The 19,837-nt window shown below is 39.9% G+C and overlaps 1 protein-coding gene across 5 annotated transcripts in view; it reads left to right on the forward strand.

Moving 5' to 3' along the window:
• rbfox1 (RNA binding fox-1 homolog 1) overlaps positions 1-19,837 on the forward strand; it is a 2,011,452-nt gene that overhangs the window by 149,528 nt on the left and 1,842,087 nt on the right. The window contains exon 1 of one of the 5 annotated variants that reach the window (XM_059654020.1): positions 864-913. The exons of 3 other annotated variants lie outside the window; for them this stretch is intronic. Coding sequence is in view for 1 of the 2 variants with exons in the window: in XM_059654010.1 (XP_059509993.1) it covers positions 872-913 (42 nt within the window). In the remaining variant the exon portion in view is untranslated. Of the gene's footprint in view, positions 1-863; positions 914-19,837 lie in introns of those variants that run through there. One more of the 5 variants, XM_059654010.1, reaches the window with a different exon arrangement.

Below are 19,837 nucleotides of genomic sequence, written 5' to 3' on the forward strand. Positions count from 1 at the left end.
ACTGACTCCCTCAGCAGTACAAAGCTGTGGCCAAAGTTCTGTTTATTTCATTACGTTTCTTACTCTGATTCTGTTACTGCTACTAAAGTCAACACAAATTCAGCTGCACATTTCTGACTTTATTTTCTATGTACCGGTATTAATGGTTTCTGCTTTCATGCCTTTAAACTGAATGCAACAGGCCACATGACCATGACATATCTACAAGTCCCTGTGTAAAAATATATTTCTTGAAACAGATAACAGAGTGGTAAATAGTCCCACTTGATTTAACTGTTGCTCCTCTTGGTTCAGAAAGGCACAGGGGATTAAAATGCTTCTTTTTCTGTGATGAAATTAGATTTAATCGGTTGCCTGTTATTAAGTTATCAAATATGACAGCTGTATTCCAGGTTTCCTTTCCTTTGTGTATTCTTTAAACAGCAGTTCTGACTAAACCTTATGGAATTTCAGGATATAACAAATCTTCTGTTGCTTTAGGCTGAATTTGACATGCTGAACCCTTGAACTGAAGGAAGATGCTTCTAAGTACATCAGTTTGTTTCAAATAGATTTTCAGTCAAGAAGTCATCTGCATTTGTACAGATTAAAAGAGAAAAGCAACAGCACTTTTTTCATTCAACTACAAGAATGTATTTATGACCAAATTTTACAGCAGATGTGACTTCTCAGCAGTCAAATTAAGAATGAAAAGTTACTTTAATTCATACAGCAATTAGAGGTGAAGAAGGCATCAAATGATTTCCCAACAATATTGGCTTTTATTGGAATTAACTTGGGTTTTGTACTACTTTGCCTATCTGTACTGCTATTCTGTCACCCTTAACTAGAGCAAATCAGGTGGTTCAAATAAGAGGATATCCTAGCAACCATGAGCAACGGTATTTCATCCAAGAGAAAGAAAGAGAAATTTGTAAGTGATATTGCTGCAATGACGTTAATATTTGGTAATGTTATTCGTATGACATTTTTCTTTCACTGGAAAGGTAACTTTAGATTATTGATCTTGTATTGGTGAAACATAATATTAACCTATGTCAAGCTTGGATTCAAATGGCTGTAATTATATTTTTATATTGAATGGGTTTCAAATGCAGATAAATTGAAAGAAAGTTCAGTGAAAGAAAACCCTTAAGACTAATGATATTTAACGAGACATTTTTGTTCTGTATTTTGCTCTAAAGAAATAGTTGCAATAGAAAAGAAAAACGTCAATATTTGTAGGGAGAGGGAAACAGAGGATTCCTGCAAAGCTGTCTCATTTTAGAAAGGCTTTGATATCAAGGGATATGGATAAAACTAGATTGATTGTGAAATCTGGTATCATTTCTATTAACACCAGACTTCTATGTCATATGTTCGGTTCAAGAGAAATCACGGTAAAAGATTTATTGTCTCTATTCCATTACATGTGGCAAGTTTTATTTGTAATAAATGGAAATGTATTTCAGCATGGAACTGATCATGATTAGCCAATCTTGAGTGTATTTATCCTGCAATATTGTATTCATTTGGATACAAGCTTGTTTGCAGTCCAACTCATGTTCTCTTGCCCCAGAGAATGCTCTTCAAAGTAGAATCCAATATTCTGTAATGTGAATGTTGTTGTTTGAACATTTGCTGCCATTGTGCTGGCTCAATCAAAATTCTGTTTTTCCTAAGTGTTGATTGAATATGTTCTACAGGCAATGTCAACTCTGGCTCAGTTGGTGTCACTATAGTCTCTGGGTTAGAAGATTGTGCATTTACATTTCCCATCACGCAATACAATACTTTTCACTGTATCTCGGTACACGTGACAATAGTAAATAAAATCAAATCAAATCATTAGGAATTAAAACACAACAGGAAAGACTGGCACTCCAGTGTAGTACTGAGAGAATTATTTATTGGGGTTTGTTAGCTCAGTTGACTGGGTGGGTGGTTTACATTTTAGAGTGTTGCCAACTATGTGGGTTCTATTTCCCACACTGGTTGAGTTTACCATGAAGGTCCCTCCTTCTGAACCTTGCCTGAGGTGTGGTGACATTCAGTTTAAACTCACCATCGGTCAACTCCCTTGAATGAGAGAGCATCTTTCCGATCCTCTCGTACCATGGCAATTTTAGCTTTTCTGAGGGAGTGCAGCACTGGTGAAGCTACAATATTTTAAATGCAATATGAAACCTAGGACCAATCTGTTCTGTTATGTGGACACACTCAAGATCTTTGGTTCATGTTTCTGGTCCCATACTCAGTGTCCCTGGCAATCCTCTGGTCCTTGCCTCCTGGCCCATTGATGCCCTCTGTTTTTATCTTTAAATTCTACGTGTCCACTTCTGTTTTAGTTACTGTTCTGAAGGTGCAATGCTGTCCTTGGCGCCACCTAGAGGCAGAGGTTGCTTATTTTCCCACTGCTGACCAACTGCAGTTAGATGGAGCATTGTTTATTAAAATGGCATAAGATTAATTTAATTTTTACTATTTATTTATCGTAATCACATTTATCTTGTACTTATTCTGTAGTTTTTTTTGTTAATTTTAAGGGTTATGCCACTTATGAATGTAGCATTTAGGAATGTACATCAATTCAAATGGTCGGAAGATTTTTTTTTCAGAGAAAGGTCTTGAGGTACCTCAGTGTAAAGTATTTCTTTCAAACGTAGTGATTTATTTTATTTTGCAAGTTATTTCAGGAGTACAGTCCAGTGTTTCAAACTTACATTGTTTCTTCGCAAGCAGAAAATGTCTGCAGGTAACTAACTCTGGATTTAACACTGATTCCTTTGAGAAACTATGCTTCACTTCAAGGTTTTTCAGGAATACAAGCACAACCTAAGTGGGGACTTATGGTAAAAGATTTTATAGCACCATCTCAGAGAAGAGTGAGGGAATAATCTCCAGTGTCTTAGTGAATAATTAGCCCTCGAGTGACATCATAACAACAGAATATCTAGCCATTATCACGTTAGTGTTTGTTGGGGGCTGCTGTGTGTGACTTGGCTCCTACAGTTCTTATATCATGACAGCTTCAAAAGTACTTCATTGGGTCTTAATATCTTTGAAGACTAGTAATCATGAAAATGATATGTAAAACAATTTTTCTTTTCAGTGCGTTCAAGCTGTCAAAGTTGTGCTGTGCCCTGTTTGCCATTGTGATGTCACCTGGCCATGTAAACAAAAATATAAAAATTGTTCTGGCAAAGAATTTCTGTTTCTAGGTGCTGGTGGGAGAAATGCAGAGGAGACGGATGAAAACTGGAGTTGAACTCTATATCAGGAACAGGCTGCCTAGTATTTGGTCACGAGATAGTCCTAAGAGGTGTTGGGGTGTGAGAGAAAGCTTGAAATGCTGAATAGTGCACATCGATTAAATATGATGATGAATATCAATGGAAGTGAATCCACATTAGTCAAAATTTGCATTGGTTTGTTTCAGTATCTTCATTTCTTTGCCATATATTTATTCATTGTGCAACTTGACTGCTTGGTCAATAGTCTAAAGGGATAGTGACTCTGTATATTGTTGTTGCATTTCTGTCCTTTTTGATTTCCAAACCAGTTCTGGTTTTCAGACCTATTTTTCCTGTTTGAAGATGTGACCTCTGCATAGGATGGGTATTCCTTTGGCAACCTCACTCAACCTCAATGAGGGTGAATCAGAGGAAGTTCTATAGATGTCAGCAAGCCAGTGCCCCGACATTTGTGTTTAGGCACAATGGATCTATACCCAGTTAAGCATTTGAGTGTACAAACAACACCAGTATTGTCTAAGGAGCTTTGTTTCCGATAACTTAATTTCATTGGGAAGATGTTTTGGATAATTGCTGTGTCCTACAGTCAGATGTCCCAGTATTTGGGACACACTATCAATGCCAGTACAAATTACAAGTTTGTTAAAATTTCAATGCTACTAGTTTTTTCAAGCCAGATCAGATAGTAGTGTCAAGTCGTCAAATATACATGACACCAAGGCATACACAAGGACCAACAAATTAATCATTTTTCCTTAGAAAATGACTGCCAGCTGAAGAGGGCTCTTTTATTCTTTCAGAATTAAATATGATGATGAAAAATGATGATGTGAAAAATTTGGGGCTTTATTGATCAACCTCATATGGCTATACTAACACTTATCACCAGTGGCATCACATTTATGAATAGGATTGATTTCTAACTTATCAGCATTCCATTTGAATGAAATTCTCTGAAAAACATCATGCAGATGAATACTGTATATCCTAAGGTGCCTCAATGCATTCACTGCACACTAGTCCACAGTTCAAACATTGTTTAAAGTAAACAGCAGTGGCTGGTTACAGCACCATGCAATCCAAGAGCTACAGGAAAAGAAACATGACATAAAATATACATGAGATGCTTTAAGACTATGTTTTCTGTGGATAGATTCTGATTGTATGATTCATATGGGACCAAATTAGTCCAAATGTACACTGCATGCTTCAGATTATGCAATCAAGAGAGAATTCATTATGTAGAAGTTAGAAGAAAATTTGTTTAGAAGAGCCAGAAAAAAAAATTGAAAACTTTGCAATTTCAAAAGAGCTGTATCAATAAAGATGAGCCCACCAACTATTAATAGTCCGCAAATTCAATTAAAAAATACACTCTCAGCACAGACAATGTGAAACATACACTTCCAATGCAATCATGCATCACTTCACCTCACACACTATACTACAAACCCATTCCACTCCTTTACAATATCCACGTCCAATTACAACAAATAAATCTCCAATACTATTTAGGGTGTTACCAATGCTTCTTATTATATATTATCATCTGGTCAGAGAAACCTGGAGTGTCAAAGTGACATAACATTTGTATATTCTGCTTTCCAGCAGGATAAATTCAAACAGGCATGATCCTTATAAGAAAATCTGCAACTGTATTTAGCATCCTTATTAATGGGCATTCAAGCGTTTCTTGGTGTTTCTTTCTGGTTGGCACGGTGGCTCAGTGGTTAGCACTACTGCCTCACAGTGCCAGGTTACTGGGTTTTATTCCATCCTTGGGCAAGTGTGTGGAGTTTGCACAATCTTCTCGTGGCAGCATGGGTGCTCCAGTTTCCTCTTACAGTCCAAAGATGTACAATTTGGTGTAGAGTGGCCATGCTAAATTGCTTATAGTGTCTGGTGATGTTGAAGCGAAGTGGGTTAACCATGGTAAATGCAGGGTTACAGGGATAGGGTAGAGGGTGGGTCTGGTTGGGATGATCTTCGGAGGGTCAGTGTGGACTCGATAGACTGAATTGTTTGCTTCCACACTTTAGAGATTTTGTGAATGAATGTTCTCTAGACTGGAAAGTAATTCTGTGAAGTATTTATACACTTTAGCGTATAATTGGACACAATGAACCCCACTTTGCAGAGTGTTTTGCTCTTTGTCAGAAAATAGTATTCTTTTGTCGCAAGGATGGCACATTTTAGAAATTAGCTTTTGGGGTTACTTCGAAACTACACTTCATCTGACCTTTCCCTGATCCTTTAAAGATGTCTTTCTTTTCTGTTCTGCACTCTTATCTTAAATTCTGTGTGGTGTTCCCATTGTCTCTTTAACAGTACCACGACGTTTTATTGCCCTAAAATGAAATTGTGCTTGTCGCAGATTAGGTGAGTAATTAACCTCAGATCTTGGGAACTATTCATTGTTAGCTGTCCCAGTGGAAATCAAATGTGAAGTAACTTTGGTTGCTACCAGTAAAACATTTCTTTTTAGTGCTTACAGAGCTAGCAAACTAAACATAACGTACTATAGTAGAGGGTGGTGCACTCATCTTCCAAATGACAGAACATTTAAATGTGTGAGTAAATCTTTAAATGGACAAAATCACCACAAAATAAGGTTGCAGACTGACTCTTCAGGTTGGTCATGCATACATGCCTTTTCAATGGGCTCAATGGAGTGGCAGTCCATCTTTTGCAGGATTAATTCTGCCAAATGGAGGTTACAGTATGATTCTGCTCTTTCTATTTTTTGGCCTTGCGCTTTGGAAAGCGCATTTTTGTTCTTGCAAACAAATATGTGCGGTACTGTTTTTCCTTTGACCAACATCGCCTCCCACCACCCCCCCCACCCCCCCGCCCCACCCCACCTCCCTCCCCATACTAAATTACTCTCTGTGGTTCCTAAGGCAAGAATCTGTGAATGGAGTTACACATAAAATAGTTTGTTTGGAACATGAAAGTTGCAGTGTCAAAGCTGTTAAGCTTACCTTGGATACAATGTTAAACATATTAGACATTCCGAATGCATGGAAATATCTAAGACAGCTGTTTTGAAGCGAACACACATACGCTGTTCACTGTTTTGCTCTTCAGTGGAATACAAATAAACTCAGCAAACGATTGACTTGTTAAACTCGTTTAGATTATTAAAGCAGCTTGCAAGTCCTGGCTTCTCGACAGTGGGCCCCATGTTAATCTGAGCCAGTCTCATGCCAGCTACTTCCACACAGCTAATTATTTTTGGAAGAGGATGCTGGTTCTTTCATCATCGAAATTAATTAAATAGCATGACCTTGCTGTGTTAGTGAAGTAAATACAAACTCAACTTGCCACAGCAGCTTAAGTATTGTCATTTCACTTCAAGTGTAAGAAACCCTTTAAATAACACAATAAGCTCTCCCAGTCAAACTCCTGGATATTGTGAACGAAACATTCTAAGAGTGGGGTGTCATTCCTTCAGATTTTATTTGTTGGAGATTTTTAAAATGCTAAGTATTAAATTGACAAATGCTATTTTTAATCTGGGTTTTTTATGCCCTGCGTCCAATTTTTAACCCTCTCTTTGGGCTGTGTTTGATGGGGGAGACTATGGTCTCATTCACAAGTCAGAAAGCTAGAAAAATGCCCCACAGTACCTCATTTAAGAAGGGCCTACTCAGACTATTAGACTCAGACACTGAAGTGGATTGCGGATCGAAGTGGCAGACATCCTTCCAGCAAGGAGTATAGGCCAAAGTCTCATAGCAATTCTGAACAGCACCACCTTGTGGAGAATGCAGTGGCAACTGCCAGTTTGACACCCACCTCTATTGTTGGAGAACATGCCACAGGTGAATGGCGGTGGGAGCAAGGGTGCTGCATTGGAGGCAGAAAGGAGGATTGGCCACAAGGGCAATGGGGTGGCTCCTGAGAGGCTCTCAATGTCCAATGGCTTGAACAAGCATTGAGTGACACCCCACTTCTCCGAGGCTCCTGCCGTGCCAACCCTGAATATATATTTCCTGTCACTCTCCACACACAGTGAGCCCTCTGCTTGCTCCAGGCAGACAGATGAAAACTTTAAGTGGCCAAAGGTGACTCTAAGCTCACATGAACGGTTTGATTGCTGTTTGGGAGTGGCTGACCACCCACTGGCCTCCTTACCACAGACTTAATCAGGGTGGAGGCAAAGTCACTATTACATTCTTTTCCTCATTTAATGTGCCAATCACATGACACAGATTAGTAAAATGATATGTGAGTTCTTTACTTGAAGATGAATTATGTACATCCAGTATTAACCATGAGGCTAAGAATATGCATCTGATCCTGACTGCTGATGCAGTAGATTGTTTGCAAGCCTAGGCTTGAATTAATCACATTTTATCAAGGTGGTCTTGATTGACAGCAGTTTTGGATGTGCTCCTAAATAGCACATCTATCATAATAGCCCTCACCTCCCACCCTCCCACCTGACTGAATATATACCTGTCCCCAAACTCACAATGAGAGATGCCATAGATTCTCCCCTTTTTCCTATCTCAGTTTTGGCTATTGGATTTACACACTCTAATTTACATTTGCATCCCAAATCTTGTCTGTACGTTCAAAACCATCCAATGTGATTGGTCATTGAGTCACATATTTCATAGAATCCCTACAGTGTGGAAGAAAGCCATTCAGCCCATCGAGTCCACACCGACTGCCCAAAGGACATCCTGTCTTATCTCTGCAACCCTGCATTTCCTGTGGCTAATCTACGTAACCTACACATTCCTGGATACTTTGGGGCAATTTAGCATGGCCAATCCAACTAACCTGCACATCTTTGGACTGTGGGAGCAAACCGGAGCACCTGGAAGAAACTCACACATGTACGGGGCAAATGTGCAAACTCCACACAGCCAGTTGCCCAAGAGTGGAATTGAACACGGGTCCCTGGCACTGTGAGGCAGCAGTGCTAACCACTGAGAAACTCTGCCACCTTTTAATTTATTTTTATTTGCCTTTTTCACTCTGGTCCCAAATGCCTTGTTTCCATCGCTGCAAAAATATCAAATCTCACTTTCAACAAGTTGTTGCACGAAACATTTAAAAATCAAATACGCAAATGGCAAGTCGAAATAACAGAGGACACTGTTTAATGCCCTTCTACAGAAATTAAGTCCTGATGTACAAGCTAACACAAGAGTGTCCAGTATGTAAGAAGGCAAGCCTTGGTGGTAGTTTCATTACTCCGTTTCTGGCAATCTCCTATTTAAAAACAAACTCTTTAGCAGCTCAGGACATTCCTTTGAAGGGATGAAAATAACATTCTTTAAATCCTGGACAGTGTTGTTATTTTAGCAGACATTACAGAGGAAATAATTCTTCTGCAATTAAATCACAAAATTTGAATAGAAAGTGTTTGTTATTAAACAGCAACAAAAGTAATATCCCCATAATTATTTGAAGGAATTAAACTTGTTCAGATTATGGAATGTCTCTGCACAATATGTATGAGAAGTTTAGTTTCCTTTCCAAAAATGTTGGCACAACTGTTGAAAACATCAATCCTTTGGTTAGGAGTGCTTCAGCCTCTCAGGATTGTTCTCATGATTTGCCCTTCACACTACTTGTCCTGGTATCACTGTAAATTAGTGTGGATGTTCTCATAAGGTGCCTTTGAATTTCACCAGGACTCATTGGAACACCTTTTCTCTATCTGTAGCATTTTAATTGTCTCCATTTGCAAGAACATGAAGTATAAGAGCCCTCTATTTCACCAAATTTCACATTCTTCGTTAAATGCAAAAAGTGAAGGTCACCAGACAAGATTAATAACTCGTTCATAAGATTGTTAAATGTGCAAGGTCACTGCAGATCTTTGAACATGTAATCTAACAGTTGGATCCATTAGCCCACTCTATTATTTTTGCAATATCGTGGCCTGCACTGCAATTATTCTAAATCTGCCAAGTAGCCTATATGATGGGTGTTGAAATCATGTTGGGATCTAGTTATAACCTGTGAAACCTGGTCAGTGGAAATGAGATGGTGATATTAAATTGTCTCACTTCACTCACAAAAGTTGGTATAATATTAGTATTACTTAGCAGAACTGAATATTTCCTGTTGCTTTGGAGGTTGCAATTGTAAAGGTTGTGCAATGGGCTCACTTTACATTGACCTTTAACAATGAATGTCACAGTGATTTTGGCAATAATACGAAGATTGGGGGTGACAGGAGTCTTGGTTACTGTCTGGACAGCCAGTGGAAGTCATACTTTGTCTTTTTTTGGTAAAGCCAACCAAATCTTTTTCTACTTAGTGTTCAAGCACCCTGGCAAGAGAGCACACAGGTAGGGATGGGGATTGAATCACATTATACATGGAGGTGATGGGGAAAGATGACCAAGGGTGGGGAGGAATTGCAGAGATCAGCAGCGAAAAAAGGGATCAGCTCACAAAATGTTCCTCAATTTCAGTTGCTGGAGGAAACCTCCAATGGTTTTACTTGTCGTCTTCTTCGAGTGGTGAGATGTCCACCCACCATTGGGCTATTACCAGTGCTGGTAGAATGAGGCCCGAAACTTCCTTAATTTTCCACTTCAGGACTTCAATTGGGAGTAGGGCAGGAATGACTTCATGATGGCTGAAGTGGGAAGAAGCCTTGACAAAATGCCCTATTGGCAGAAGGGCATATTATCGACAGAAATTCTGGATTTCTTGTAGCTTTGGTGGGGCTTTCCTTGCTCCATTTCTGGCAATTTCCTATTTAAAAACAAACTCTTTAGCAGCCCAGGGCATTCCTTTGACCCAAATCCCACAGGTGTGGCTCAAATATTTTCACCCACACAGCTTGGTCAGTAAACTGTAAAACATGTCCACTGTGCAGTCTATTTAAAGCAAAGGCCTGGGCCTTGTTCAACAATGTGCTCTGAAAACAGAAAATGCTGACTGCATCTGTGGAGATAAAACCACAAGTAAGGTTTTAAATCCAATAAGACTCTTCTTTGGATTGAAATGAGCCAGGAAATGTTGGTCTTACGCTGATAATAGAGGAGGAGGAGAAGCAAGTGGGACAGATTGCATGCTTGCCCAAAGCAAAAGCCAAAGACAGTGATGGTAGTAGTAAATGAGTGATGGAGATGTAAAACAGGTGTAAATGTTGGCTGTGAAATCTGAAATTGGGTCACTCCACTGAGCAAAGAGCCAACAAGACACAAATAAGATACAACCAGGAGAGGGCAGGGTATAAAACAATAGTGAAGGACAGAGGTTAAATCCTAAAGTTGGGGAACTCAATACTGAGCCTTAGAAGCTGTAAACTGCTTAAGCATAAAATGAGATGCTGTTCCTCTAACTTTTATTGAGAGTCATTGGAGCACTGTAGCAATCCCAATAATATCAGAATAGAAGCAAGGTGGTTTATTGAAATGGCAAGCAACTGGAAGGTCAAAGTCATTCCTATAAACAGAGCAGGGGTGTTCTGCAAATTGGTCACCCAGTCTGCATTTGATGTCATCAGTGTAAAGGGGGCCACATTGTGAGCAGCAAATACAGTAGACCAGATTGAAAGAAGTACAAATAAAACACTTCTTTACCTAAACAGTGTATTTGGAGCCTTGAACAGCGAGGAGGAAGGCAATGAATGGGCAAGTGCTACATCTTCTGCAATTATGTAAGTGCCCAGGGGAAGTGAGGATGTGTTAGGAGTGATGGAGGAGCTGGCCAGGCTATCACAGAGGGAGGGGCCTCTGTGGAATGCAGATGGTGGAAAGGGAGGGGGAAATATGTTTGGTGCTGGTATCCTGCTGCAGTTTCTTTTTCAGATTTCCAGCATCCGCAGTATTTTACATTTATTGAAACAATGTGCGCTGACACTTTACAGGCATGAAGACAATTGAGGTCCAGGTAGTCAGCATTTCAGTTACTACCTTAATGCCAGGTTCTGACTGAGAAGCAGGAGGGTGAACTCTTGACTCTCACCTCGTTAGCTGTCGTTAGCTAGGTAACTGACTGATAAAGGTTCTCCCCTCCTAAAATTCTGTGAGGAAACTCCAAGCACAATTGGGTTGCTACCATTTTCCTGGCGGCTCTTCTGGTCTTCCTTTGGTAATGTTGTTATGCAAAAACTCCCATGGAATTTCACAGACTGAAAGCAAATAGGATTGAAGAACTTATATTGTATTAGAAGGAACGGCATAATGCCTTGAAAATTTTTACACTTAAAGTATTCAGAGGATTTGTATCAATTAAGTAAAACAGCAAGACTAGCTACTGTCAGACAATAATTATTTCCATTGTTATTCATTTGCTTAGGGCAAGGTACAATGAAGCACAGAAGCCTCATAAAAGCCTTTGTAGTTGATTTATGAAACATCATTACATATTAATGATCAGCTTGTATTACAATGATAATGTCACCTTAATATGAAACCATTCATTGGTCTTTTTATAACAATTTTCTGTAATGGATATTAGTTCATGAGTAATTTACAAACAGCTAATTATTGCTAAGGGGACTAAGAAACTGAGATGATTTTGGAAATAATTAATGTATTGAAATATATAAGAAATCAATGACAAACGGAGCTTGATGCAATTCAAGCCATAAACTTTAACTGAATTATGGAAATTAATTCTGTAGTTTTCATCTTCACCTATAGGAAAATGTCATATTTTAGCATTTAGTTATTACATACCAATTTAATATTCAATCAAATAATGTTGCTTACTAAATACTATCCAGCTAGACTCAAGCTTATATTTTATTTAATTTAAACCTATGGATGGTGCAAATTAGCTGGGGAATTAATAGATGGGTAGAATGAAGACATGCTCCCCCATGAACTGTATTGAAGTACTTATTCACTTGGCTAATGAAAACTTTGTACTTGAGCCACCAGAAAATAATGATCATAGTTAAATTTATTCGTAAGTCAATTAAAGATATATGATGATGTAATGAACATAAACTAGAAATTCATCATTGCATTTTATTTGTTTTCTGAAAATTTATTATGGAGCTGTGCTTTTCTCTTCAAAATAAGGATCAGAAGGACAAATATACATCACATTTCCCCATTCTTCTGTGCAATTTTTTTTAAAGATATGGTAGCAGTTAAGAGAATTGACATGATAATGGCCTTTCATATGTTTGGAGGGGCATGTGACAACACAGTGGTATTGTAGCTGGACAAGTAATCAAGAGTCTCAGAGAAGCTCAGAGATTTGTATTCCCATGGCAGATGGTACAATTTACATTTTTTAAAAAAAGCTCTAAAATTAAACATCTCATGATGACGTCAAAATGATTGTTGTTAAAAACAGCAATATGGTTCACTCTTCTTTGCTCTCTGAAGTGGCCCAGCAGGCCATACAGTTGGAATGTTACAAAGGCTCAGAAGGAATGAAACCAGATGGACAGAAATGACAAAAGCAAAATCCTTCTTCCTGAGATCTGGTGGAAACAGTGCCAAAATTGGGAGAGCTGTCTCACAGCCAAGTCAAGAATCAACTTGACATAGTCACACTCACAGAATGTCACAGACAATGCCAACAGGGCAGAACAAGCAGAGGTGGCAGTACAAAAGTATACATTTGAGAGGCAGTGCCCTGGGAATCCCCAACTTTGACACTGGACCCCATGACATCTCATGGCATCAGGTCAAATACAAGCAAAGCAGCCTCCGCCTGAATACCACATGTCACCTTGCATTCTCCCCCCCCACCCCCCGCTGTTCACAGTAATCAATACTCCCCTGTGTTCGAGATCACTTTGAGGAAACACTGAAAGTGGCTAGTTTGCTGGATGTATTCTGGGTGGGGGTTTCAATGTCCATCAGCAAGTCGCTCAGCAGCACTATTCCTGACCAAACTGGCCAAGTCTGAAAGGGCAGAGCTGTTGAACTGGGTCTGGGGGAGGTGGTGAAAGAACCAACAAGAGGTAAAAAAATACTTGATCTCATCCTCACCAATCTACCTTTTACAGATATGCCTGTTTGTGACAGTATCGATCAGAATAATCAATACACTTACCTTGTGAAGACAAAGTCCCACCTTCATGTTGAGGATATCATGCATCATGTTGTGTGGCACTATGGAATAGATTACAGTCGGATTGAGCAACTTTTGGCTGGCTGCCTATAAGGCATTGTGGGCATTCAGCAACAACAAAATTGTATTCAATCACAATCTGCAATCTCATTGCTTGGCTCCATTCTATCATCACCATCAAACCAGGGGATCAATGCTGGTTGAGTGGAGAGTGCAGGAGGGCATGCCCCAGGATTAGCACTCGGCGCAACTGAAAAAGAGCTGTTAACCAGATAAAACTACCTGCTTGCCAAACAGCACAAGCAGCAAATGATGGACAGAGCTAAGCAATTCCACAACCAGTGGATCAGATCTGAGGTCTGCAGCCCTGTCACGTCCAGTTATGAATGGTGATGGACAATTAAACAACTCGCTAGCGAAGGAGGTTCCACAAATATCCCCAGCTTCAGTGATGTGAGAGCCCAATTAAACAATATTCGGCATTATTCATGAATCCTCAGATTGATGTGATCAATGTCCAGATGCAGCAAGACCTGGTCAATATCCAGGTTTGTGATGACAAGTGGCAAGCAACATTCATGCCACAAAAGTGTCAGGCAAGGGTCATCTTTTACAAGCCTGAATCTAATCAATTACCAGCATTTGACTGCTGAATTCTCCCCATTCTCAACATCTTGGAGGGTTACCATTGAGCACAAATTGCACCAGGTGTAAAATACGATGGTGGTATGAGTAAATCAGAGGCTGGAAATGCTGTCGTGAGTAAATCACCTCCTGGATCTGAAAAACTGTCCACATCCAAAAGGCACAAATCAGGAGTGTGATGGAATACTTTCCACTTGCCTAGATGAGTGCAGCTCCAATAATACTCAAAGAAGCCTAACCCTATCCAGCAAAAAGCAGTCATGGTTCAACCTTCAAACCCATGACCACTAGCATCTCGGACATCGGCAGCAGAAACATGGGAATACCACAACTAGCAAGTTCCCTTCTAAGCCACTCACCATGCTGACTTTGAAATATGTCACAGTTCCTTCAGTGTCATGACCACAATCCTGGAAAACCCTTCCCAATGGCATTGTGTGTGTATCAATATCAAATGGTCTGCAGTGGGTTAAGAAAGTCAGAAGTCACACTACACAAGGTAGTAGTCCAACAGGTTTGTTTCAAATCACAAGCTTTCAAAGCGTAACTCCTTTGTGCACCCCAGTCTAACAACAGCATCTCCACATCATAGTTTAAGAAGGCAACTCAACACCACCTTCTCAAGGGTAATTGGAACTGCAGATGCTGGAGAATCCGAGATAACAAAGTGTGGAACTGGATGAGCACAGCAGGCCAAGCAGCATCTCAGGAGCACAAAAGCTGACGTTTCGGGTCTAGACCCTTCTGATGAAGGGTCTAGGCCCGAAACGTCAGCTTTTGTGCTCCTAAAATGCTACGTGGCCTGCTGTGTTCATCCAGCTCCACACTTTGTTACCACCTTCTCAAGGGCAGCTGGGGATGGACAACAACTGGCTTATCCAATCAGCAATGTGCACGTATCATGAATTAATTTTTAAAATTAGAGTCTCATTCTTTTGTAGTGGGGCATGTCTTTCCTTTTGCATTTTTTAAAAATGGTTTCATTTGGTTTCCAATTTGGTTTTAGTTTCCAAAGAAAGTTGGTTTGGTTTTAAAGTTTTGTTTCTAAAACTTGGCTTCCAAAGGAAGATACATTATGGCATGTGAACAACTTCATTGCCAGTGGCACATTTTTAAAGAGAATCTGAGCAGATGAAAGAGAGAAATTATACATGACTAGCCACATGAATACTGCACACAAACAATGAGGTCAGAGGCTTTGAACTCTGTGGTGACAGCTCTTGACTCTCTAAAGCCTATCCACCATTTACAAGGCACATGTCAGGAGTGCGAAAGAATATTCTCCATTGTCCAGGGAAAATGGCCATGTTGATGGGCACCCTATGTACCACATTCATCATGCCCTTCCTTCACCATCAGTGCACAGTGACAGTACAGTGTACCCAACAGTGGTGAACTGAAGCTTCTTTGATGACTCCTTCCAAATATGCGGCCTCTATCACCTGGAAGGACAGATGGAGCTGGGAAAGCCACAACTGCAAGTTGCCCTCTGAGCCACGCACCATCCCCCCTTGGAAATAGATTACTGATCCTTCGCTGTCAGTGGGTCTAAAATCCTGAACACTCTACTTACTGGCTATTTATAAAGCATGGAATGCGGCATTTCAAGAAACCAGCATATTCCTATCTGCACAAGGGCAATTAGGAATGGGAAATAAATGCAGCAATGCTCGTATCCCATTTTAACATCATTAAGCATTTGAATAAATTTCCCCAGAAGTTTTAGCCAGATATTCTGGATGACTAGTCCTTTGGCATTGCCACTATAGCACTGTCTCCTCGGGCTTCCCTGAATAGTCAACTGTGTACAGCATCAGGTAATTTCTTGCACTATAATAAACTTGCGGCTTGATCTATGTCAATGTGGGCTTGACATAGTTTCCTTGCTTGAAATTAAGCTAACATACAGGACACATGCAGAATGAAAGAGTCATGATGTCTACCAGGATAGGTGTACAAGTCTGTGTGCTGCTGTGGTGCTAAGCCCACAGAACTTAGTGAAATTGGTATCCTTGTCAGTTGATGAAGATTGAATGGTTCTGACAGGGTCTATGCAAGACAATGTATATGCAATCAGTGGAAGCAGCCAGATGTAGTAAACCAATAACTTGGCTGTAAAACCTGTTAAATTACTTTCATGCAAGATACCATCATGTTCTACTGAAAGAGGTCAACCTGTAGCATCTCATTGGATGGGCAATCAAGAATGGCAGTTTTGGAAGGGCATAGCACTCATGTCTGGGTGAAGTTCTCATCCCTTGAAATTAGCTGTCTTGTAATATTCTCATGAATATGCATTTCTACAATAGTAACATGCAGTGTACCTCCTGTCAGAATCATCTATATGGCCAATTAACACTATTTTGGATCCTGGCTGGCCAAATAGTGATGGGCACTACTCAGCACAAATTCTAGGCAATTATTTGATCAATTTTTCCATTGATCAATGGTAGCAGCGTTCAAGCTCAATAGAATTGTTGGCTTTCCTAAGATTTATGCCAGCCAAGTGATAGATTCCAACCAAAGTGTTAAGATTTTCAACCCTTCTGTCAGTTTGTTACCTGATCCCAAAGGAAGAAAATCCACACTCTCAAAGAGATCGAAGACTGTCAGAAATAACAAATTGGTTAAGTGGAGTGGGACTGTTTGCTGTCAGGATAAATCAATCAGATTTTTTAACTTTCGCTGTCATTTATGGATAAGCAGACAGAGACACAAATGTTTGCAGTCAGTCACTTATTTCAAGAGTGTAGTGGTTTAAAATAGCAGACAGAGAAGTTAAACTTGCGCATTTTTAAAAGTTAATTTCCAACAGTTATTTTTTAACCTTGTGTTCTAACTTTCAAAAAACAAAAATTGCTTAGAAGATTGATTGTTCATCTGAAAAGGAATAAATGGATAAAACTTGTGTGTGATTTTTAAAAAAATAAGCTTAGGTTGTAAGATTTCATTTTGAGGATATTGCATTTTGATGATAGTCCTTCAGAAACAACTTTAAGAAAAAAACATGGATATTTAACATGTTAATCTGGATAATTCCCATTTTTTCCAGAGCTGTTATGGGATTAGATGGAATAGACTCTTTTAATCATTCACAAAATATGGGCATTACTAGCAAGGGCACAATCTTCACCATTCCTAGTTCCTCAGAGAAAGTGGAAGTGAGCCTTTTTGAATCAGTGATAACCATTTGATGTGAATAAATTTCTTGTTAAGACACTTCCGAAACCAGTTAAGAGCCAAACAAACTTAGTCTGGAACTGGAGTTTCTCTAAAGATGGTAAACTGTATCACTGGCTGATATTATTCCATTTTTTAACCAACTTGATCAGAATTTACACACCTCTGGGACAGGTGGGATATGAATGCAGATCTTGTCGGGCAGAGGTAAGGACCTTACCACTGTACCACAAGAGCCCAAAACCATCGAAGAATTAATGACTGGCACTGAGATTATTTTAGTTTAAGCTGTAAAACATTCTGAAGTTAGCATGATGTATTTAGGGCGAGAGTCCAATAAAAAACAACCCTACAATGTCGTTTGAAGTCTTCATAGCTGCTGTTATTTTAGCATTTGCCACATCTGTCTGTTCCAGGAGGAATTATTTTTGCCTAGCAAAATCATAGTAGTCTTGAATTGCAGAAAAATGTACTCAATTATGTACAAAAGGTTTATCCCACCTCCTGAAAAAGATGCGTCTTAATTATTTACAGTCACTTTTAATCAATCATGACTTCAAGCGGCTTCCTCTACATTGGGGAAACCAAGCGGAGGCTTGGGGACCGCTTTGCAGAACACCTCCGCTCAGTTCGCAACAAACAACTGCACCTCCCAGTCGCAAACCATTTCCACTCCCCCTCCCATTCTCTAGATGACATGTCCATCATGGGCCTCCTGCACTGCCACAATGATGCCACCCGAAGGTTGCAGGAACAGCAACTCATATTCCGCCTGGGAACCCTGCAGCCTAATGGTATCAATGTGGACTTCACCAGTTTCAAAATCTCCCCTTCCCCTACTGCATCCCTAAACCAGCCCAGTTCGTCCCCTCCCCCCACTGCACCACACAACCAGCCCAGCTCTTCCCCCCCACCCACTGCATCCCAAAACCAGTCCAACCTGTCTCTGCCTCCCTAACCGGTTCTTCCTCTCACCCATCCCTTCCTCCCACCCCAAGCCGCACCCCCAGCTACCTACTAACCTCATCCCACCTCCTTGACCTGTCCGTCTTCCCTGGACTGACCTATCCCCTCCCTACCTCCCCACCTATACTCTCTCCACCTATCTTTTTTACTCTCCATCTTCGGTCCGCCTCCCCCTCTCTCCCTATTTATTCCAGTTCCCTCTCCCCATCCCCCTCTCTGATGAAGGGTCTAAGCCCGAAACGTCAGCTTTTGTGCTCCTGAGATGCTGCTTGGCCTGCTGTGTTCATCCAGCCTCACATTTTATTATCTATGACTTCAAGTAATGCTTTGTGTATTCTACAAAAACCATAGTCTTGGCAAGTTCTGGCAAATCCATGCGATGTTTTACATTCTGCCTAATCTCTTGGCGACAATTTTATGAAGTCTGTGTTATAATAATAAAAATTGTTTTTACAAATTGTCAACAAGTTGTAATTCCTGATGACCCAGCCATTACATCCTTGTGGCCATTCAGGCCTCTATATAGCATGATGTTCGGTATATGGCTCAAAATAGATTGTTTTAAATCTAATTTTTAACATGGTTTGTGACCATGGAAACAGATTGAGGCAGGTCAATATCTCCTTCACTGGAAGTGCTTGTAGCTTCCAGTTTATGAAATTGTCTTTCATTATGACACATCATTGAATTCTACAGCAATATTGCAGGAACTTGCATCTTTCCGATAGCAGCTCACAGCTGACTTTGTGCAGCAAGTGAGCTCCTTTGGTATTGGTCAAACTGATGTCTTGAGAAAGGGCCCATAGCCTTCCAATAAAAAAACTGTGTCAAATTATATCAGATACTTGATATGGTATTGTTAATTCCAATCAAAAATATTTATGTTCTGTGCTAGGTTATTCATTTGGGTCTTCAATTAATATTAAAGTGCATAGTTTTGCTCAGGATAGCTAATGTCTGACTCGTCAAGTTGCACATTTTGAAGAGGTAACTAATGAAGTAGAGAAGATATTATATGGATGCTATCTATGTAGAATTTTGGAGCAATACAGCACAGGCAAGGTTGTTTGGATCATTGTGCCTGTGGCATCTCTTTGAAAGCCTGTATATTTCAGACTACTCATGACATTTCCCCTATGACCCTACAATTTTTTCCTCTTCAAGTATGTAATCAATTTTCTTTCAACATTTTGTGATCAAATTTGCTTCTGCCACACTTACAGGCAATGTATTCATAACAATGATTATATTGCACGCATCATTTTTAATCAAATTTAATACTTTGATCTCCCTTGAAGTTACATGTGAGATTCTGAATAGATAATCTTAGCATTTCATTGACATAGGAGCAATCTGAGCAGGTCATTGGACTCATAGAATTGTTCTCTCATATTTGATGCTGCCAGTCAACTCCTTTCATTCTGTTGCTTTAATCCCAATCTCTTTTGTTTGAAGAGATGTCAAATGTTACAAAGTATACATGTGGGAGACTCTTTGTTGAGTATACTTCGGTAGACCCAGATCTGTTAAATACTCGAAGCTCATCTTCAACATTCACATTCCCACTCAACTAGACCTCTGGCTCCATGGAGGGGCATCATAAGCCATATTTTTGGGGCTGTCCCTATCCTCCAGCAGTCATTGTACCATGTTCCCTGCAGATTTCAGTACCAGGGAGTGTTAGAGTGTTTGAGGATACACATTCTGGGTACTGTGCAGCATTCTGTTTGAATCTGTCCATGAGAACCGTCTCTTGCTGAATATTGATATAGTGTCTTGCTTTCAATTGGAAATTATCA

This window comes from Stegostoma tigrinum, chromosome 23 (genome assembly GCF_030684315.1).
Source record: "Stegostoma tigrinum isolate sSteTig4 chromosome 23, sSteTig4.hap1, whole genome shotgun sequence".
NCBI lineage: Eukaryota > Metazoa > Chordata > Chondrichthyes > Orectolobiformes > Stegostomatidae > Stegostoma > Stegostoma tigrinum.